The 19613-nt window shown below is 41.5% G+C and overlaps 1 protein-coding gene across 1 annotated transcript in view; it reads left to right on the top strand.

The window, feature by feature from the left end:
* Nucleotides 1-18640, top strand: part of itpkb (inositol-trisphosphate 3-kinase B) — a 32017-nt gene extending 13377 nt beyond the window's left edge. The window contains exons 6-12 of the mRNA XM_084953949.1: nucleotides 10071-10170; nucleotides 11489-11526; nucleotides 11673-11848; nucleotides 12583-12787; nucleotides 14678-14779; nucleotides 15343-15414; nucleotides 15981-18640. Of these exons, the coding sequence (XP_084810075.1) occupies nucleotides 10071-10170; nucleotides 11489-11526; nucleotides 11673-11848; nucleotides 12583-12787; nucleotides 14678-14779; nucleotides 15343-15414; nucleotides 15981-16184 (897 nt within the window). The 3' untranslated portion in view covers nucleotides 16185-18640. The remainder of the gene's footprint in view (nucleotides 1-10070; nucleotides 10171-11488; nucleotides 11527-11672; nucleotides 11849-12582; nucleotides 12788-14677; nucleotides 14780-15342; nucleotides 15415-15980) is intronic.
* Nucleotides 18641-19613: the final 973 nt, after the last annotated feature.

Here is a 19613-nt window from a genome sequence, read left to right on the forward strand (position 1 = left end):
AACCCAGCTGAACAGCATCAAGCCTTTCTTTTTTCTTTTAGGTGTCCCTTTTTCTTGCCTTTGTCTCACTGTCAGTTTTGCAAAGCTGTTGTTCCACTGGCCAGCCTCGGTTGCTAAGATATTTATCATGCTCTCTCCAAGCATGTTGTTTTGCCTGCATCACACTCTGAGCAGTTTAATTTTGTGAGTGTGATTGTGGTGTTTGTGTGTGTCTGTGTGTGCCTCTAAAGTTTGCAGACTCAGACAGCTAGAGTGTTTGTATCTGCAGGGGACCTTGTGGTGAGCGATATCAGGCTTGTTATTTCCTCAGTGCCTCTCCGTTGAAAACATCAGCATGCATCAGTGTTTCCCCTGCTTCTTCACGTTACACATTTATAACCCAGAGTCACCCTTTGCCCCCAAGGCTTTTTTTAAAATCACTCTCCACCCTTCTTTCTGTACTCCCTGCATGCAAATGAGTGATATCTGGTTGCCTTATATAACCTTGGGCCTCCTGATCGAGACAAAAATATCAAATTTCCACATCATCTATGCGTATGGTTTGCAACAACAATTGTTTTAATACTGCGTGTAATAATTTTCCAGCTGTAGAATCTATAGGAGTCACTTGCCTAATGCAAATTTTGCACAAGAGCATATCTGCACGCATGTGCTGAGGAACGTGATGCACATTTTGTAGGCATGATAATCAAGAGGCCAATAAAACGTCCATGCATTTACAGAGGGCAAGGCCATTTTTTTCTGTCGCTTTTGTTTGTAGTCAGCGGCGGATGTGGAAAATACTGTCGCTGAGGCAAGCGGCAACCCCCCCACTTCCTGTCTGCAAGAAGTTCCTTCGCTTACCATTTCCCCTATCTCTCTCTCTCTCTCTCTCTGTCTCTCTCTCTCTGTCTCTCTCAATGGAAACTTCACTAGTTCTCCCCCTCTCCCCTTGTCATCCAGCTGGTCTGGGGACAGGAGATAGGAGAGAGTGAGAAGAAGATGAGCGTGTTGACTCTCAGGGAGGTTTTTGAGCAGAGAGGGCAGCATTTGGCAAGCAGCACGCATGTTCATTTTCCTTATTTTTTTTAAAATGCAAACTTAAACAAATTAAGTGCAAACATAAGTACTTTTTCAAACAGCCAGAGGCAAGCATGGGAACACTTGGAAACTCGTAGCAAACCCATAGGTTGTGTTTAATAACACGGGTGTAACAATGTGCACAGTTTGTTTTGGTTTATTGCATCTCATGCTTTGGTGTAATACATAGGCCAAATTTAGCATCTATAGCTAAATTCATTATTTAACACAACAAACTGCTTATAAAACACGAGTGGAGATTTTGGTGGAAAGTGTTGGGAGATGTTTTCTTTGTACAAGTAATCTTTAATCATTTTAAGAACTCAATTAAGCTGTTATGATGACTCAAGAGGTCAGCTCAAGTTTCCCCTTACAGCTCCTGCTTTTATTTAAATTTGGGTAGGAACTTTGCCTTTAAAGATGGCGCCGGTGAGGTCGGCTGCCGTGCTGGATGCTCTGCCCCAACTTCTCCACTTTTTGCAGTTTTTCGTCACTTTTTGCTATATCTGCCATAATCTTGCATGGGCATCATGCAAAACACACAAATTCGCTACAGTAGAGACACTTTGGTTTCTATTGGTCTACAATACACGAACATTTCACCATGTTTAACGCCGGACCCAACCTGGCCAAAGGAGATTCTGAGAGAGAACAAAGGACGCGACCCTAAGCGACGGCCTCGAGGTAAACGAGCTGGCATCAGGAACAGGCTCGCGCACACCGCGCACCCATGCCCAGTATCCTGCTAGCCAATGTTCAATCCATCGAGAACAAGCTTGATGACCTCAGAGCCAGAATCAAGTTCCAGAGAGACATTCGGGACTGCAACCTCCTCTGCTTCACCGAGACTTGGCTGAACCCAGCGATACCAGACCACGCCGTGCAGCCGACGGGGTTCTTTTCGGTTTACCGCATGGACAGGACAATGGAGTCGGGGAAGAAAAGAGGTGGTGGAGTGTGTTTGATGGTGAACAACAGATGGTGCAACAGCACAAACATCTCCCCACTCACACGCTCTTGCTCGCCCAATCTGGAACTTTTGATCGTTAAATGTCGCCCTTTCTATCTCCCTCGGGAATTCACTGCGGTCATTGCCTGCACTGTTTACATTCCGCCTCACGCGGACTCGGACACTGCCTTATGTGAGCTACATGAGGCTCTCACACGTCAACAAACACTTCACCAAGATGCCGCACTCATTGTTATGGGAGATTTTAACAGAGTGAATCTCAAACGGACATTTCACAACCTTCACCAGCACATCAACTGCCCCACCCGGGGCACTAGGACATTAGACCACTGCTACACCCCGTTCAAGAACTGTTACAAGGCTCAGCCCCTGCCGGCATTTGGAAAATCGGACCATGCCGCCATCTTCCTCATGCCTGCTTACAAACAAAGGCTAAAGCAGCAACCACCAATCAGGAGGGAGGGCGCTCGCTGGACGGACCAATCAGTGGCCGCGCTGCAGGACGCACTGGATGACGCAGACTGGGACATGTTTCGGCGCAGCTCTGATGACATCAACATGTTTACGGAAGTGGTTGTGGGATTTATCGGGAAACTAGCGGACGACACAGCAGAAAGAACTATCATCCGAACGTTTCCCAACCAGAAGCCGTGGGTGGATAAAAACATCCGCGACGCTCTGAGATCACGCACCGCTGCCTACAATGAAGGGCTCGTCTCCGGTAATATGGACCTATACAAGGCTGCGTCCTACAACGTGCGCAGCGCGGTCAGAAAGGCAAAGCGGAGCTACGGGGGAAAACTAGAGTCACAGCTACGACAGTGCGACTCTAGGAGCCTGTGGAAAGGACTGCGGACTATAACGGACTATAAACGACCAGCTTCTTCAATGATGAATGCCGATGCTTCACTGGCTGATGAGCTGAACACGTTTTATGCTCGCAACAAACGGCTGCGCGCGCTCGGAGTGCACCAGTGAAGAAAATGCATTCATCATCACAGAGCATGCCGTGAGGAACACCTTCAGGAGGGTGAACACCAGGAAGGCAGCAGGACCAGATGCAATCCCTGGCCGGGTCCTGAGAGCCTGCGCTGACCAGCTAGCACCGGTGTTCACGGAGATCTTCAACCTCTCCCTGGCCCAAGCTGTGGTTCCCACGTGCTTCAAACAGTCTATTATTGTTCCTGTTCCAAAGAAACAACAGCCCGCTTGCCACAATGACTACCGTCCAGTAGCACTGACTTCAATTGTGATGAAGTGTTTTGAAAGACTGATGAGAGATCACATCACTTCTTCACTTCCTGCCACCATCGACTCACTTCAGTTTGCTTACCGGACTAATCGTCCCACAGACGATGCCATATCCCACCTGCTCCACACATCCCTGAGTCACCTGGACACTGGCAGAGGGAATTATGTTAGGATGCTGTTCGTGGACTACAGTTCAGCATTCAACACAATAATTCCCTCTAAGCTTTTCACCAAGTTGACCGATCTAGGACTCAGCTCATCACTGTGTCAGTGGATCCTCAACTTCCTGACAGACAGACCCCAATCAGTGAGGGTGGGAAAACAAGTCTCCCCCTCCATCTCACTCAGCACTGGAGCGCCTCAGGGCTGTGTTTTAAGCCCCCTGCTGTACTCACTGTACACTTATGACTGTGTAGCCACATCAGACACCACCTCCATTGTCAAGTTTGCTGACGACACTGCTGTTGTCGGCCTGATCTCCGACAACATCGAGACGGCCTACCTGGAGGAGATTAGGAACCTGGAGACCTGGTGCCAGGAGAATAACCTCCTCCTAAACATCAGCAAGACTAAGGAGCTGATCGTGGACTTCACTACAAAGCAGGCGAGGAATTACAAACCCCTCATCATCAGTGGCACGCCAGTGGAGAGAGTGGACAGTTTCCGATACCTGGGTGTCCACATCACTCAGGACCTGTCATGGTCCTGCCACATCAACACCCTGGTTAAGAAAGCCCGTCAGCGTCTCTTCTTCCTCAGAAGACTTAGAGACTTCCATCTGCCACTGAAGGTGCTCAAGAACTTCTACTCCTGCACCATCGAGAGCGTCCTGACGGCAAACATCTGCACCTGGTTTGGGAACAGCACCAAGCAGGACAGACGAGATCTGCAAAGAGTGGTGCGCTCAGCCGAACGCATCATTCAATCAGAGCTCCCTGACCTGCTGTCCATCTACACCAAGCGGTGCAAGTCCAAAGCTAGGAAGATTATGATGGACCTCTCCCATCCCAACAATGGACTCTTCTCACTGTTGAGGTCTGGGAAGCGCTTCTGCTCCCTTAAGGCCAAAACAGAGAGAATGAGGAGGAGCTTCTTCCCCCAGGCTATTCGGGCCCTGAACCAGGTGTAGGACTGGACTCTCACACACATCACATCACCACACGCACCACCACACATTTCCTATAATCCTATAATTCCTATAATTTATAATCTTTATAATCTCTTCTGCTATTTGCACATTCTTTACTGTAAATTCCTAAGTTAATTTGTAAATTTTGTAGTGACCTGTAAATTGTAAATATTGTAAAACTTTTTTTCTGTCATTTAATGGTCGGGCATTGTACAGCTACAAGCATTTCACCCCCATGTCATACTGTGTATGGTTGTGTGTGTGTGTGACAAATAAAATTTGAATTTGAATTTGATTTAAGTTCGTGTATGTCCACAGGATCCATTATTTCCAGCTTTCCCATTGCCAGTTAATTTGCGGAGCCATCCGTGCAAAGCATTCTGGTTAAGCGCCAAAGCGTTCAGTCACTGCAGTCCCCATTCCCACAAAGTTAAGATCTCTGGAAATTGCCGAGCAACATTTGAACTGGCTGACGTTCATTTAAAGTAAAGAGATATTCAGCAGCTGTTTAAAACTTATTTTGCTGAAGTATTTTCATAAAATAGGAGAGCAGACGGCTCATGCAAGGCATTCATCCAATCAGGTTGAAGAAGACAGAGAGTACTTGATAATCATCTTGCCCAACATGCATCCAGTTTCTTAGTAATGGGTGATCCTCCCCACGAAAACACACCCCTGAGAATGCTTATCTTTAGACAGCGAATTCTGACCTGAAATGTAGGAAGGGAGAGCAAAGGGGAGCAACATGTAGTAACATGTTGCACGGGGATGGTCATCAACACATTTACTGACTGCAGTCATGGTGCCAGAACTTTCAAGACAGCTCAGGATGGAGGTTGGTGGTTTGATGTTTGGCTGTTCCAATCTGCATGCTAAAGTGTCGTTGGGCCGAGTTTCTCCACTTTGCATTCATCGACTTGTGCATTTTAGATAGAAAGCAATTAGACGTAGATAAAAGCATGAGTGTGAATGAGACATGTTGTATAAGTGCTTTGATTGTTTGAGTAGAAAAGAGCTATATAAGCGCCAGTGCATACTTAAGTAAAGCCATTTTATTAAACAATAGTGATAATTAAACATTACTAAATATATTATGTCAAATGCGGGTTGCAGTTAGTTAAAAATACTAACTTTGAGAATCGTGCCTTTCCTAGAGGATTTATGCATTTCTTCCAGTAGATATCTGGTGACTGGCAATTTGCATATAAGCATGAAACAATGTGCGGAAAACCACACACATACAAAACAGAACAAAAAACCAGAGACACCGACACTACCAGATGAATGCTTCATGTATTAATAGATCACATACAGTCATCAGAGGAGTTTCAAAGTCTGTCAAAAGTGGTCATCATAGTGTTTAAACAATGAAGCTGTAAAGTAGGTAGGACAGTTTGCAGACTATGCCGGGTTTGCTATAAAGGGACGACAATGTAAATAAGTGCTGTAGCAATTAGGAAGATACAAATTAATCAACTGTGTAAGTCGGGGATGTCAAACTCACTTTACACTCATTTACAGGCTCACTTTCGTCTTAAGTGGGCCGGACTAATGAAACTTCCCTTTCTATCAGAAGTTTAACTGCACATTTATTTACATTTAATGTACTTTAACTTACTCGTTAATAAATTAAACTGCATGGTTTTACAACAGGATAATTGATTCTTTGGGATAAAAGTGTAAACTTACAGAAAAGGTTCAGGTAGCTCGTTGCTCAGACTGTTCTAGTTCTAGTTCATTCACAAAAATCGTTCTGTTTTTGTTTATTTATTTATTTTACAGTGGACACATTTTAAAAAGCAGACATTTCTGTAGTAGATAGTGGATAACAGGAACTTTCTTGCCATTTAATTGTTAATGTATTACTTTGGTGTGATATAAATGGCCTTGGAGGTCTTTATTAGCAGGAAAGCTGGAAAAAATTCATGAAAATACAGTTGACAGTCTATACCATTCTGGCTCCTGTGCCTTATGTTTGACACCCCTGGTGTAAATGATCTGCCCTGAAAAAATGATGAAGAAAAAGCCAAACATTTTGGAGGTTAATCTGTATCTGTTATGTTTTAATTGGTTGTAATTTTTTTTATTATTTTACTGTCAGTGAGACAGTTTCACTATTTCAGGAAACAGTTAACTTATTAATTAAAAATATAATAGTTTTGTAAAGTAACTCTTTCTAAATAGCTTATAAAAAGTGATATTCATCTGTCAGCTGGTAAGTTATTGTTTCAGAAGATAATCACGGACAGAGAATGTCCAGATTTATTTACATGTTTTCTTTTTACTAGCCATGTAAAATTCAAATGTGACACTGCTGCACCCAATAGTGCTGAGTTACAGGATGAAGGTGCATTGCAGTAGCTTCAGCGGCTCGGCGCAGAGTGTGTGGGAGCTGCTGTTTAGGATGTTTCCTTTAGTTTATTTTAGCCCTTGTTGCAGCTTCTGTCACAATCTTTCTTTGTGTCATCCTCAAGACAAGCGTAGAGGTTTACGCAATGACGCGTTCAGACACATGTAACAACTAAAAGCAGATAAACACCAACGCGCAGGTTTATTTTGAATTTCCACGAAACCTCTCTGCATTTCCAGGACTTTGCCCTCGGACTCTCTTCCAATCACGCACACTCTGTCCATGCCTTTGCAACCTTTGTGGGTATTTGCATGTCCAGATTATGTTTGTCCTCTGTTTTGCCAAACAAATGATCTACAAGTGTTTATCCCCACACACACACACACTCAGACATATATGTGTACATCTTGTGGGGGCACGAGTAGAACGAGGAGTATGCAAGCCTGAGGTGCTTGGTTTTTTGGCACAGAGAGCTCAAGTTTGGGCGTGTTGCGGGAGAGCCGGACGGATAATCGTTCTCGAGGGTTTTTCCAGCTGAGTGGCACATGATTGGTCATGATGTGGTCTACATGGCTGTATTCTGTATGGAGTGTTATTTTGTCAGTTGGAGCCATCTGTATTATTGCCATCATCCACCGCCGCCACAAACGGCAGCAGGTACTCTCACCTATACAGCCTCTTTTTGAGTAAAGGCTTTCTGCAGAATGCTCTCATAGCTGGACTTAGTTCATGTTTTGTGATGCTGGACAGCTCTACTCCACTTTTAAACTTTATTGTGCAATAATATACTTGCACTATCGCTGTGATAGCTGCAGGCTGAAGTTTGTTTTTAGTCTTACAGACCTCCCTCTCCTCTTCTGATGAAATTTAAATGTCTGTAGCTCGTAAATCTGCACACGGTAACCATGTCTGTTATTACTCACACTTGAGTTGCTCCAGACTTTCTCCTTCTTGCTTGCTCTCTCTTGCCCTCTACAGCTCGCACACACAAAGCTGTCAGTGGGCAATGTGGTAGAAAGATGTCACGGAGAAAAATGCAGATCTTTGCTACTTATGAGCTGGAGCCCAACACCGCAGCTCACTCGCTAACTGGCTAAAAGTGGTGTGGGGAAAAAAGGAGATGGGGACTATCATTCTGTTTGGCGTTTGCTGGTGGTCTACAAAGTGCAGGCCACCAAGTTTGTTCCTGATTATTAATGTTCTTTTACCCATTTTTCTGAAGTTGACAGTCTAGTCATACTTACATATCCTGACACATGCAGAGTTCTGTTCGATGTCACCTTTAGTCTGCTTTAAATCATACTGAGGCTTTAACATTTTTCTTTAAATTGCACAGAAAGCTGAATCACAACACACTAAAATGGCTAAACCTCGCTACTAAACTTTCTGCTGCAAAAACTCTCATCGTGCTGATGATGACTCAAGCCTTGCTGCTCTCTTCAGAGTCATTTCGGCTGACCTACACACATGTGAATGTGTGAGAGTTGTACTTTTAGTGGGAGTGAGGTTATTTCTTTTTCTTGATCCTCCACTGGTGCAGAGCAAAAACCCCTCATGTGACTCGTCGCTGCCTCGGACAGTAAGGCCAGGAGGGAGGGAGAAAGTGTGTGCGCCTGAAGTTGTGTGTGTCCGTGCATCTAACCATAGATAGTCATGCTATCAGCTGATGAATTTTCATCGGGTCGAGATTATGTGACATGGGGTTATATATCTCCTTCTATGGTCTTCTTCTCTCTTATCTTATCCTTCTCCTTACTTCTCTCGCCTTTCTCTTCTTCTCCTCTCCAGTTATTTGTTGACACAAGATTATTTCCTCCCTTCACAGACCAGTTTGAACTCTCTTGTGTGAGAGAAGACACATCTTTACCAGTGGAACGTTTTCAGTTTTTTTGTGTTATTTCTTAAAACTAAGCATCTTATCATAGAAGGTTATTTATTTGAGAATAGGCTGTTTGTACTGCGTTTGAAGAGATGCCATAAAAACCTTTGGATTTTTTTTGCCGCGTCTCTCTGTTACTCTCTCGGTGTGGTACAGCCAAGCGTTGTTCAAACCCACAGAACAAGACGTGGAATTTTTCCATCTGATGTAATGCTGCAAGCATAAAAGATTGTACTCAGCCAGAGTTTGTCATTTCAGTGAGGTGCAACAGGCTGCAAGTTTAGCACATTTACTTGAGTATAAGAGGACAAGAAATTAAGAGTATTTTAGTCAAATCCATGCTCAAATGGATTTGAGAGGTTTGGTTAAGAGTGCCGTTTAAAGTGACAATAACCTGTGGTTCATTTACTCGTAAAGTATTTCTTGTAATTTCCCTTGTTTGGCCTTAACACCACTCTTTGACATGTTTCTACATGGCTACTTCTTCTGCTGAAATATGGATATTGCTGTTGAAAGGAAGACATTTTTTTATCACAAAGAGTAAGAGCTAGAGAAAGGGAACGATGGACATGAATCAGATCAGAGAAAACATATTTATGTTGAGAAAGGTGTGTGTGTGTGTGTGTGTGTGTGTGTGTGTGTGTGTGTGTGCGTGCTTGGGTGTGCATGTGTGTGTGTGTGTCAGAGACAGAAGGCCTCATTTTGTGAATGAGTGTCCGTGTGTGTGTGTTTCTATGTGTGGCAGGAGTCCCGCAGTTCAATGTGTCCTTGCCAAGGACAGGGAGAGCCTTTGGAGAAACACTGTGTGTGTGTGTGTGTGTGTGTGTGTGTGTGTGTGTGTGTGTGTGTGTTACTAGGGGAAACCCCGGCCCAATCCTCCAGAGTTCAGATAAAATGTTCTAAAACACTGCAGTAAAAAAAAAATGACAGCGAGTGTGGGAGAACCATGCAGCTCCCCCAGGGTCAGGGATACCCGCCTGTGTGTGTGTGTGTGTGTGTGTGTGTGTGTGTGTGTGTGCGTGTGTGTGTGTGTGCGTGTGGTATGTGTGCACATATGTATGATTTAAAGTCTTGTTTTTCTCACGGTCATTAAACACTGGATCACCCGAAAGGTTTAGAGGAGAACTTGCAGTACAGTCCCTCTGAGACTGAAGTAGACTGAAGTTGATGTTTTACAAAAGTTGCATAAGCAGAAGAGTAAATATTAATATTGCACTCACTCATTTTACAAACAGTGGAGTTCGGTTTAAACGGGTTGAGAGAGCCTTGAGCTAGTGATCATGAATAGCTTAACTAAAATAAAGAACTTAGGCAGGCAGCTTTATGGTACACGAGTCATTTGTGGCAGAGCTTATGGCTGAATTCCTCCTGAATGTGACAGCAACACATCCAAGTAAGTAATAATCAACAATGTACATGTTTGTGTTTGCAGCACAAGTCTTGGAAGAAGATTAAAAACATGGTCCACTGGTCGCCGTTTGTCATGTCCTTCAAGAAGAAATATCCATGGATTCAACTGGCAGGGCATGCAGGTAGGACACACACACACACACACACACACACACACACACACACACACACACACACACACAAGTCTGTTCAGCTATCTTAGTGAGGACCTTCATTGACATAATGGTTTCCTTAGCCCCTTACCCTAACCATTAAAAATGAATGCCTAACCCTAACCCTGACCCTAACCATAACCTAATTGTAACCCTGACACTAAAACCACATTTTGAGCCTCAAAAAGGCCTTCAAACTTGTGACTGTGGGTTCTTACAAGTATAGTAGAATGCAGATTTCGGTCCTCACAAAGATAGCTAGACAGGAACACACACACACACACACACACAGGTTTCTCTGAATAAATACAGAGCTAAAACAGCAAACTCATCGGGGGCTTGTCCATTTAAGCGTATGACATCAGCACTTCTAGAATACAACTTTCATCAGGCATACTATTTGTTTCTATTCGGAAACTGCAGTATAGCAAGCGAATCAGAGTACTGTAGAGATTTTTTTTAATAAAATTTGGCTTCATATAGTTTTAATTTTGGGGATTTTCTTTCACACGCTGTCATACGTACTTGTTGGTGGTCAGCTGGCCAGGGTTTTTTTTGTCTCGGTGGTGGGCTCAGACGCAGTTTTTCTTAGAAAATATGTAGACAGGCAGGTCTGTCTTTGTTGGAGCCAGCTCTTTGTTGTCAGGGCCCTCAGGGGACGAGTCTGTGGGAATACTTGGGAATAGAGATCGTGCACAACGTGTCATTCCTAAAACTAGGCTAGTGGAGGGGAAAACGTGGGCACGCAGTAAACATCTGAAGGCTAAAATGGTAACAAAATACATGTAGCTGGTTATATTTGTGCTGATTAAGTTGTAAAAATATGCCAGCCTAAAACTGACATTTGGCAAAATCATTACCACAACAGTAGGAAGCAGCATTCTCATTCTCAGGCTTTCCCATCTCAGTTTTTTTCTCATTAAAGGTTAAAGATTTTGATTTGGTAATTTATAAAAATTTGGTTGGGTTGTCTGGGTTTCCTATTGCTCTTGCATCCCTGTACACTGCAGCTTTTAGGGATTGTTCCTTTTTTTTCTTTTTTCTTTGCTATTTGACAGAAGAGGCAACTTCACAAAGCCAATAATTGTTTTCTCCTCCAGTGTGAGTGGGACTTAATTGCACTCTGTCTCTACTGGAAACATCTGTAAACATCTTTTTTGAACTGCTGTCTTGCCCATTCACTTGTAAAAAGAGTCACAGCTTCTACTCTCACTTGCTCCTGATGACCTACAGCAAGTTACTCAGGACTCTTTCTGCACATTTACAATGAATTTCTGTCTTTTCACAGGGAGTTTCAAGGCGGGAGCAAATGGACGGATATTAAAAGTAAGCAACCGTTTAGCGGCCCCTTAAGCAGCTCTGTGTCACTGCACAAAAATCTGTTTAAAATCCACTCTGACTTTAAAAATCTTCATACTGAATGATCTGCAGCGCAGAGCATAAAACGCTGATTCCTTAATGGTATCTTTTAGAAACACTGTGAATGTGAGCAGCGCTGCTTGTCCCTCCTGATGAAGGACGTGCTTCGCCCCTACGTCCCTGGTTACCATGGAGACATAGAGAAAGACGGCCAGAAATACAACCAGATGGAGGATCTGCTGGCTGAGTTTGATTACCCATGTGTGATGGACTGTAAGATGGGAGTAAGGTGAGAGAACACATTAATGCATGGTGACACAGTCAGCCTTACACAACACGGCGACTGAGAGGATAAAGCGATTAATTATATTTCACGTACATAAGTAACTGTGATGGCTTTAACGCTGTGGCCTGTTTGTGAGGGTTATTTGAACCTTACATATATATCCATCCATATATATCTAAACTGTATCAGTTTAGAGATACAGTTATAAATGGTTAATGTTGTAGCAGGTTATTATAACCTTTATACTTACAAAATAACTGTATTAGGTTGTAACACCATCAGAAATATCTGTAATGCTCCCTTTTTGTACACAAAGTCTGATCAGTTGGTTTAATTTTACCATTTCTCTTCCTTTTAAATTTTTCAATAGATTTGGCTAACCATGGTTGTTTTTTATATAAATGAGATCATTTCAATTAAAGAGCTCCTGTTTCTTCACAAAAAGGGCTAACGTGTCAATGATTCTTGCACATGTCAAGTGCTTATAACCTTTGGAAAGTAAAATGACAGATAAGGCTGATGAAAAATAAGATATCAGCTGTAAATTTTGCTGCAAATATCTGTGAGGAAAACTCCTTCCAAACAGCTGTGTCATGTTATTTGGAAACAGATCATCATCCTCCTCTCTTTTGTCTCTTTGTCCTCTCCGCCTACCTCTCATATCTCTCGCCTACCTATCTCCTCCTCTTCCTTTCACCACTCATCACCTGTGTGGTGTGGGTTTTTTTGTGCTTCAGGACCTACCTTGAGGAAGAGCTGACCAAGGCTCGCAAGAAACCCTCTCCAAGACCTGACATGTATCAGAAAATGATTGAAGTTGATCCTGCTGCACCTACAATTGAGGAAAATGACAAGAAGGCAGTGACCAAACCCAGATACATGCAGTGGAGAGAGACTATTAGCTCAACAGCAACCCTGGGATTTAGGATAGAGGGGGTCAAGGTAAGACTGTGTGTGGGTGTGTGTGGGTGTGCGTGTGAGACTGGGGGGGGGGGGGGGGGGGGGGGGGGCTTCCTTCCCTCTTTTCTTCCAGTTCTCTGTGTGTTTCTATTTTAGGATCTTGTGTGCGTCTATCTCCCAGGTTCATGATCTACTTCCTGTTTGACCAGAAACTTCCTCTCAAGTATATGTTTGTGCATGAATGCCTTTGTTGCACATACGGCCTGTCTGTGACAGCTTTATAGGCCACGGCATCTGGAAGTGACATTGTATGAGCTCAAACACACACACATGCGCACACAAACACACACACACACTCACACAAATCTTTGTCTCCTTGAGGGATGTGGCTATATAAGGACATTCACAGCCTCCCGGTGGTCTCTTGCCATGACTCTAAGGGTTATCCCCCAGAAACAGAAATGTGTGTGTGTGTGTGTGTGTGTGTGTGTGTGTGTGTGTGTGTGTGTGTGTGTGCTAGAAGTACTGCATCTGACTGCGCTTCACAGCCTCTCTTTGCAAATGGGAATGTGTCCGTGTCAACTTGTCTCTATTAAATATGTGAAAATGGGATAATTAGGTATAATGTATGTGTGCGTGTGTGTGTGTGTGTGTGTGTGTGTGCGCGCGTGTGTGTGTGTGTGTTTTCTGTACCCAGACTTGAACAGTAAAGGGAAAAGAAGTTTTGTCTCTAAATAGTATCTTGTTGCCTGGCAGCAAGCGAAATAAGAAAAAGCTAATTTATTCCTAACTTAACAAACTGGTTGATCTTCTTCTACAGACTTTACTACTACAAAAACGGAACAAAAATGTTTGATGTGTGCATTTCTCCTTTGCGGCTCTCAGTTCATGTGCAGAATTCTTAAACTGGCAGTCAGAACTGCAGCTTGTATGTGACTACATAAAGGTAAAGGGTGTAATAGCTGACACAATTATTTAATCGGTCGACCAACAGAAAATTAGTGCGTGGCAGTTTTTTAGATGTCATTTTTTTTTAGCTTGCAACAAACCACATCGCCACCTTCCACTCCCCCCAATGCTGCTGCCCCCAGAAAAGACTATTTTTAAATAGAAGCTTGTGTTTTAGCCTATGACTTTCAAAACTTTCAAAAACCCGCAAATGGCAGTTAAAAAGCAACTTAAATGGAAAGAGCACAAATTATCTAAGTAGTTGGTTTACCCATCAAGTTTCATATGCAGTGACATAAAAGTACATACTGAAAGTGAAGCTTACCCTCAAAAAATATTCACACACAAAATGCTGACTTTAAGTAACTGGATTACATTTAATTTTCCATCGGTACAGTGTAAAATGTTATGTTTAATGTAATCTGTTCAAATTAATTTTACTTAATTGGTATACATTGAATTTACACTTTGATTTTATATATTTTTGTTACTTTTATTCAAAATTGTTGCTTCAGTTTCATGAGAGCAAACTGGATGACTTACAGGTCATTTGTCACATGTTCATGAGAGTGTGTGGATTTAGAAGAATTGTTAAATTAACTGAAACATTATTTGTTGCTGTATTGTTTGTCAAACAGCTCCAGAAATTACGCTAAGAGGGTTTTTCTCCAAAGAGTCAAAGACCTTTTGCTACTTTAAGGTTAAGCCTCTATAAATATCCCACTGCTTCCTTTCCTCCGCAGATTGTTTGCGCTGCTTTTCTTGTCCATCCTTTCCTCCGTCCCCCCCTTTCATCCCTTTCTTTCATCTCCTGTGCGCCTTTCTTCCCTTCAGTACGTCTAGAAGTTCAGTATTGGATAGAAAAGTCATCTTAAACAGTTTATCTTGTATTTTCCCCAAAAGTTATTGTCATATGCTATTAATGCTAACTAATGTCGAACTTTCTCATTAAGACAGTTTTCATGCTAACCCTCTCCTCTGCAGAAGGAGGACGGGACGGTGAACAGAGATTTTAAGAAGACAAAGACGAGAGAACAAGTTACCGCGGCCTTCCACGACTTTGTAAAAGGAAACAAGGATATACTGGTGAGTGTGTTTGTCTGGTTTACTGAATGTGCGTCAGTGGCCTTGAATACTGTTTAATTACTACATGGGTAATACTCACACACTCACGCATCACTGCAGAGGGCATAACATTGACTTACATTCATTTCCTGGAATCTTACCAAAACCATAACCACAATGTAAACCTAACCTTAAACCAAGCAGAAAAACACATAACCAGCCCGAGCATTTTTTAATTCAAGACTAGAGGTTACATAGAAATGTGCGCACAATACCCACAACAGCTTACTAAACAATTAAAAGCAGGTATTAGACTGTACATCGCTCCATATTCTGCACTTCTTCCCACTTTGTTTCGATATGTAACTGAATCAGAATAGCTGAAGCGATATTGAAGTGTATTTTGCTTTATTTTGTATTGCACTTTTTTTCGTTTCTTTCCTAAATGTACTTCTGTATATTGTTTACATCATTGAAATAAACTGAACACATACAAACACAGCTCAGATCTGCCAGATAAAAAATACTAACGGTTTGTTGGAACGTGCCATTAAAGCTTGTTTTTTTTTTGTTCTGTTTTTCAGAATATTTATCTGTCCCGGCTGCAGGAAATAAGAGCCACTCTGGAGATCTCCCCATTCTTCAAAACTCATGAGGTAAGGGCACACTAGTTAGTTTATTTTTATACATTTTTTCATATACAGATATGTGAGTTCTGAGTGCATATACATTTATTTATGGTGTTTTCTATTGCCTGCACCGTGTATTTGTTTATTCTGTAAGGGATTTTATGATCAAAAAGCAAGAAATTCTGAACAAAATGTACTAACATGTACTAACTAACATAATAAAGCTGTAAACAGGTTGGGTTTGTCACACTCAATTTGTGTAAATGTCCAAGTTCAGACATGTTCAGATGTCACGTAGCTCATACTTTCAGATTGGCTACTCCAGTCCTGTATTTGATTTTACGTTCAATCTTAGCTTGAATTGAATTATTAAGGAAACATGACTGCTCACTCTCTCACACACATACACACCCAAATTCAAATATAAATACTAGCTGACATGAAGGACACTGATGTCACAAAACAGGAAGTGAGATTTCTAAAAGACGTAAACAAACACGTAGGGTGTTAAGAAAAGAAGAAACTTGTTTGCATTTATTTCTTTCCTGTATTCTCATCTCATTCATCTCTGTGCCTCTCTGTGTGTTTGCCAGGTCATCGGCAGTTCCTTGTTGTTCGTTCATGACCGTAACGGACGGGCCAAAGTCTGGATGATTGACTTTGGGAAAACCACACCTCTCCCCGAGGGGAAGGAACTGACCCACCGAGCTTCCTGGGTGGAGGGGAACAGAGAAGACGGCTACCTTTTTGGACTCGATAGTTTGCTGGATATCATTTCATCCATGGTGAACTCATAAAGCTTGGGAGATTTCCTTTAATCAAGACGGGACACACAACCACTTCAACTCATTCGTCAGTCCTCGGGGGAACACTTCTGGGGACCTCCTCAAGAACTCTTTCACAGACACTTGTTCTCATGTTGGAAACACAATTATTAAAAAACCAAAACATGTCCGGATCCATACATAACCTTCAGAACGTCAAAAGTTTAGTTTTCTATTTTGTTGTCCTCACCTTCTTAAGAGGTCTTAATAGTGCATTTGACAGAAAAAGCACAAGTGGAACTCATGACATTAACAACGTCTCAGTTCCTCATAAACCAGAAAACACGGTATCATTAACGTTCTGTTACACCTGAGGTTTTCTGCTAAACGTTACTATGTAAAAGATCGAATTTTATATTTACAAAGGCCCCTAAAACATTTTTTAACTAAATGAATTCTCAGTTTTTAAAGAATTATGGATCTATCTATCAATTTAATTTTTTTAGAGGTGATTTTCCATATCTCTGTGCTCTGAACGAATTCCCCTTAAAGGCCGGCATTAGTTACGTGCTACTTTCTCTTCCAGTACTTCCAGACTGGACAAGAGCACAGAGAAAATTCTTATGCCCTAAATCTTTCTGGCTTTGTTCCTTTAAATTGTGGTTATTGCTACAAGAATTTATATAAATATATGATAAAGAGAGTTATCCTTTTGTGTGAGGAATGTGAGGAATTTAAAAATGTCTGACATTGACGCCCCCTGGTGAAGGTTTTAATTTTTTTTCCCAGTTGTTTGAAAGATGCTGTAATCACATAATAACTGTAGTGGCTTTAAAAATGTCCACATTTCACCTTTAAAGCCTTGATTTGGCTGTAGTTTAAGATAAATTGCTTTTCGTCTTAACACAGTTAAGGTCACTTTCACAGGATTTTCTTTTTACACGTTTGACCACAACTTCATCACATTGCCATTCCTTTGAAAATATTCCCTTCATTACACTTTCAAGTAGTAGGAATTACATAGCTAAGAGTGTTTTTACTCATCAGATCACAGTTTTTAGATGTGTGGAAAGAATAAAAGTAGTACTTTTAGCTGCTTCACTCTTCAGAATAACCCGTTACACACGAAGCCTTAGAGAGGATTTAGATCATGTAGGCTGCTCGCATACGTTTCAGTGGCAGCCTTGCCAGTTATTGCCGGATTATCCACAATAATCCGGCAATAACTGGCAATCAGGTGGAGCTAAACAATTCATCTCACAGCAGAAAGTAATGCGACGGAGGATATTGTTTCATATGTAACATAACTTTAGTTCATTTTACTTCAGTGGCCAAACACTTATCAGCCTTCTCACTCTGTACAGTAAGATTTATTTTGTTTGATGTAGTTTTAACTTTTTTTCCATTTTTTTTAATTGTAACATTATTTTAGTTGACTCCTGTTGAACACTTAACAGCCATGAACAATCTTATTTAAGCTATATAGTGCCTTAATATTACAAATCCAAGTCAGACGAGTGAAAATCTGTTCTTTTTAAGCGTTGTTTTGCTCTTAGTCTTAAATGTGGGCTTCTGTGCTTTAGCCTCTCACGGGTGCATGTTTATTATCCCTTTGAAAGGTTTGCTCTTAAGTTGTAGCTTGTTCTGTTTCTATTTAACTCTTTGTTTTAAATCACTGGATACCATGACATTTTGAAATTTATGACTGTTTTTGGGTTTTGTCCTCAAACTTGTGTTGCATTATAAGTGTAAATCAAACTGTAAGGCAGACTGCTGACATTGTTGACAACTTATATTTGAACTTGAAAAAGGTTTATAGTATCTGACTAAGTGAACCGTGTCCTCCTGAGGGGGAATACCGTCATACCAGATGAGGACGAAAGAGAAAAAATGTCTTATAATGTAACACATTCATGATGAAAAGTAATACTTAAACAGTTTGTGGGTTTTTACTGTACCATGAATTTAAAATGCCATGGTTTTCGGTTAAAGTTTGCAGTGAAAGTAGATGAGGAAAGAGACTACAATCCTAATGCAGTGCCTTCTTAAAGAAATAGTTGGGCATGTGGGGAAATGTTGTTATGTAGTCGAGGAAGAGATGGACACCACTCTCTGTTTGTGTGCTAAATGTGAAAATGTCTACCAGCAGTTGGCTAGTGTAGCTTAGCAAAAAAACTGGAAATAGGGGAAAATGTTCCTTGGTTAAACAATCAAGATTAAGATAAAACTTGTGTGTTTGTCAGTTTTAGATGTTGCTGTTTTTGCACAGGGATGAGACGAGCTGTTCTTTTTCCTTTTGCTAAGCTATGCTAACTAGCTGCCAAAAGGGCCAGCAACTATTCCTTTAAGACCATCTAAACTATTGCTTTTGCTCCCCTTTGTGCACCTACAGTCATTTGTAAGTAGGCATCCTATTGTTCTGGCTTTGCCGGCTTCTGTATTTATTTGGGTTGTTCCTTTGAAAAATGAATTTTTTGGTGAAAGAACAATGTGTCCATGTGTGATTTCTATTAATCTTTGTAAGCCTATCTATCTATCTATCTATCTATCTATCTATACACATATATATATATATATATATATATATATATATATATATATATATATATATATATATATATATATATATATATATATATATACAGGTAAAAAAGACACTCTCTCTATCTGCCTATCTATGGCAAGTATGCTATGGGTTGGTATGTAAGCTGACAGCACAAGGATACAAGGATAGTTTTTCCTGTGGCCCAGACCTGAGGAAGCCAACAGCGACCTCAAGCTGCTGCTTCTCTTTGACCACATTAATTGTTGTGTTTGCATGAGGGTAATTTGCCATTCAAATCACACCTGTCCACAACAGCAGCCACGTCTGGAGTTGGTGGGAAAGAAAGGCAATGAATCATGGGACCTTCTGAACAGAGAGAGGTTGATGTGGGGGTTCCCCCCCTTCCACTTTTATTAAGGTTAGGGGTGAAAAAGATAAGCCTCTGTGAGTCTTCTTTTTTCAATTCTTTCAAAATTTCTGGGACATCAAATTCTTTCCTTGCATTTGTTGTGTATCTGTGTCATAAAATCTGGCTTGAGTTTCACAGCAAGCTTATTTCCCATATTCCGCACTGGAATGCAAGGTGGAATATTTAATTTGTCTACATCCTGGTCTCATATATCATATGTTCACTATAGAGGACAAGTGAATTTATTGAGTCTAGGAAAGTGATTACAACTTATAAAACCTTTACAGTCACACGAGCTGTGTAGCTCTCCGGTGCCCTCTGCTGTCCCAATATCGAAACTGCAGGGGAAACAATAGCATCCCTGTAATTGAAAAAGAAACGTGCATGTACATGTTTTTGTTTGGGTTTGTGTCGTTATTGTTGTTTTGAGTAAAGACTGCTTCGAAGTTATTTTCTTCTGCTAGACATTTCAATGTAATGGTCCAATCAGAACATTTTTTATTTAATT

The sequence above is a fragment of the Perissodus microlepis genome, chromosome 15, assembly GCF_051167445.1.
Source record: "Perissodus microlepis isolate ML-2025 ecotype Zambia chromosome 15, ASM5116744v1, whole genome shotgun sequence".
Taxonomy (NCBI): Eukaryota; Metazoa; Chordata; class Actinopteri; order Cichliformes; family Cichlidae; genus Perissodus; species Perissodus microlepis.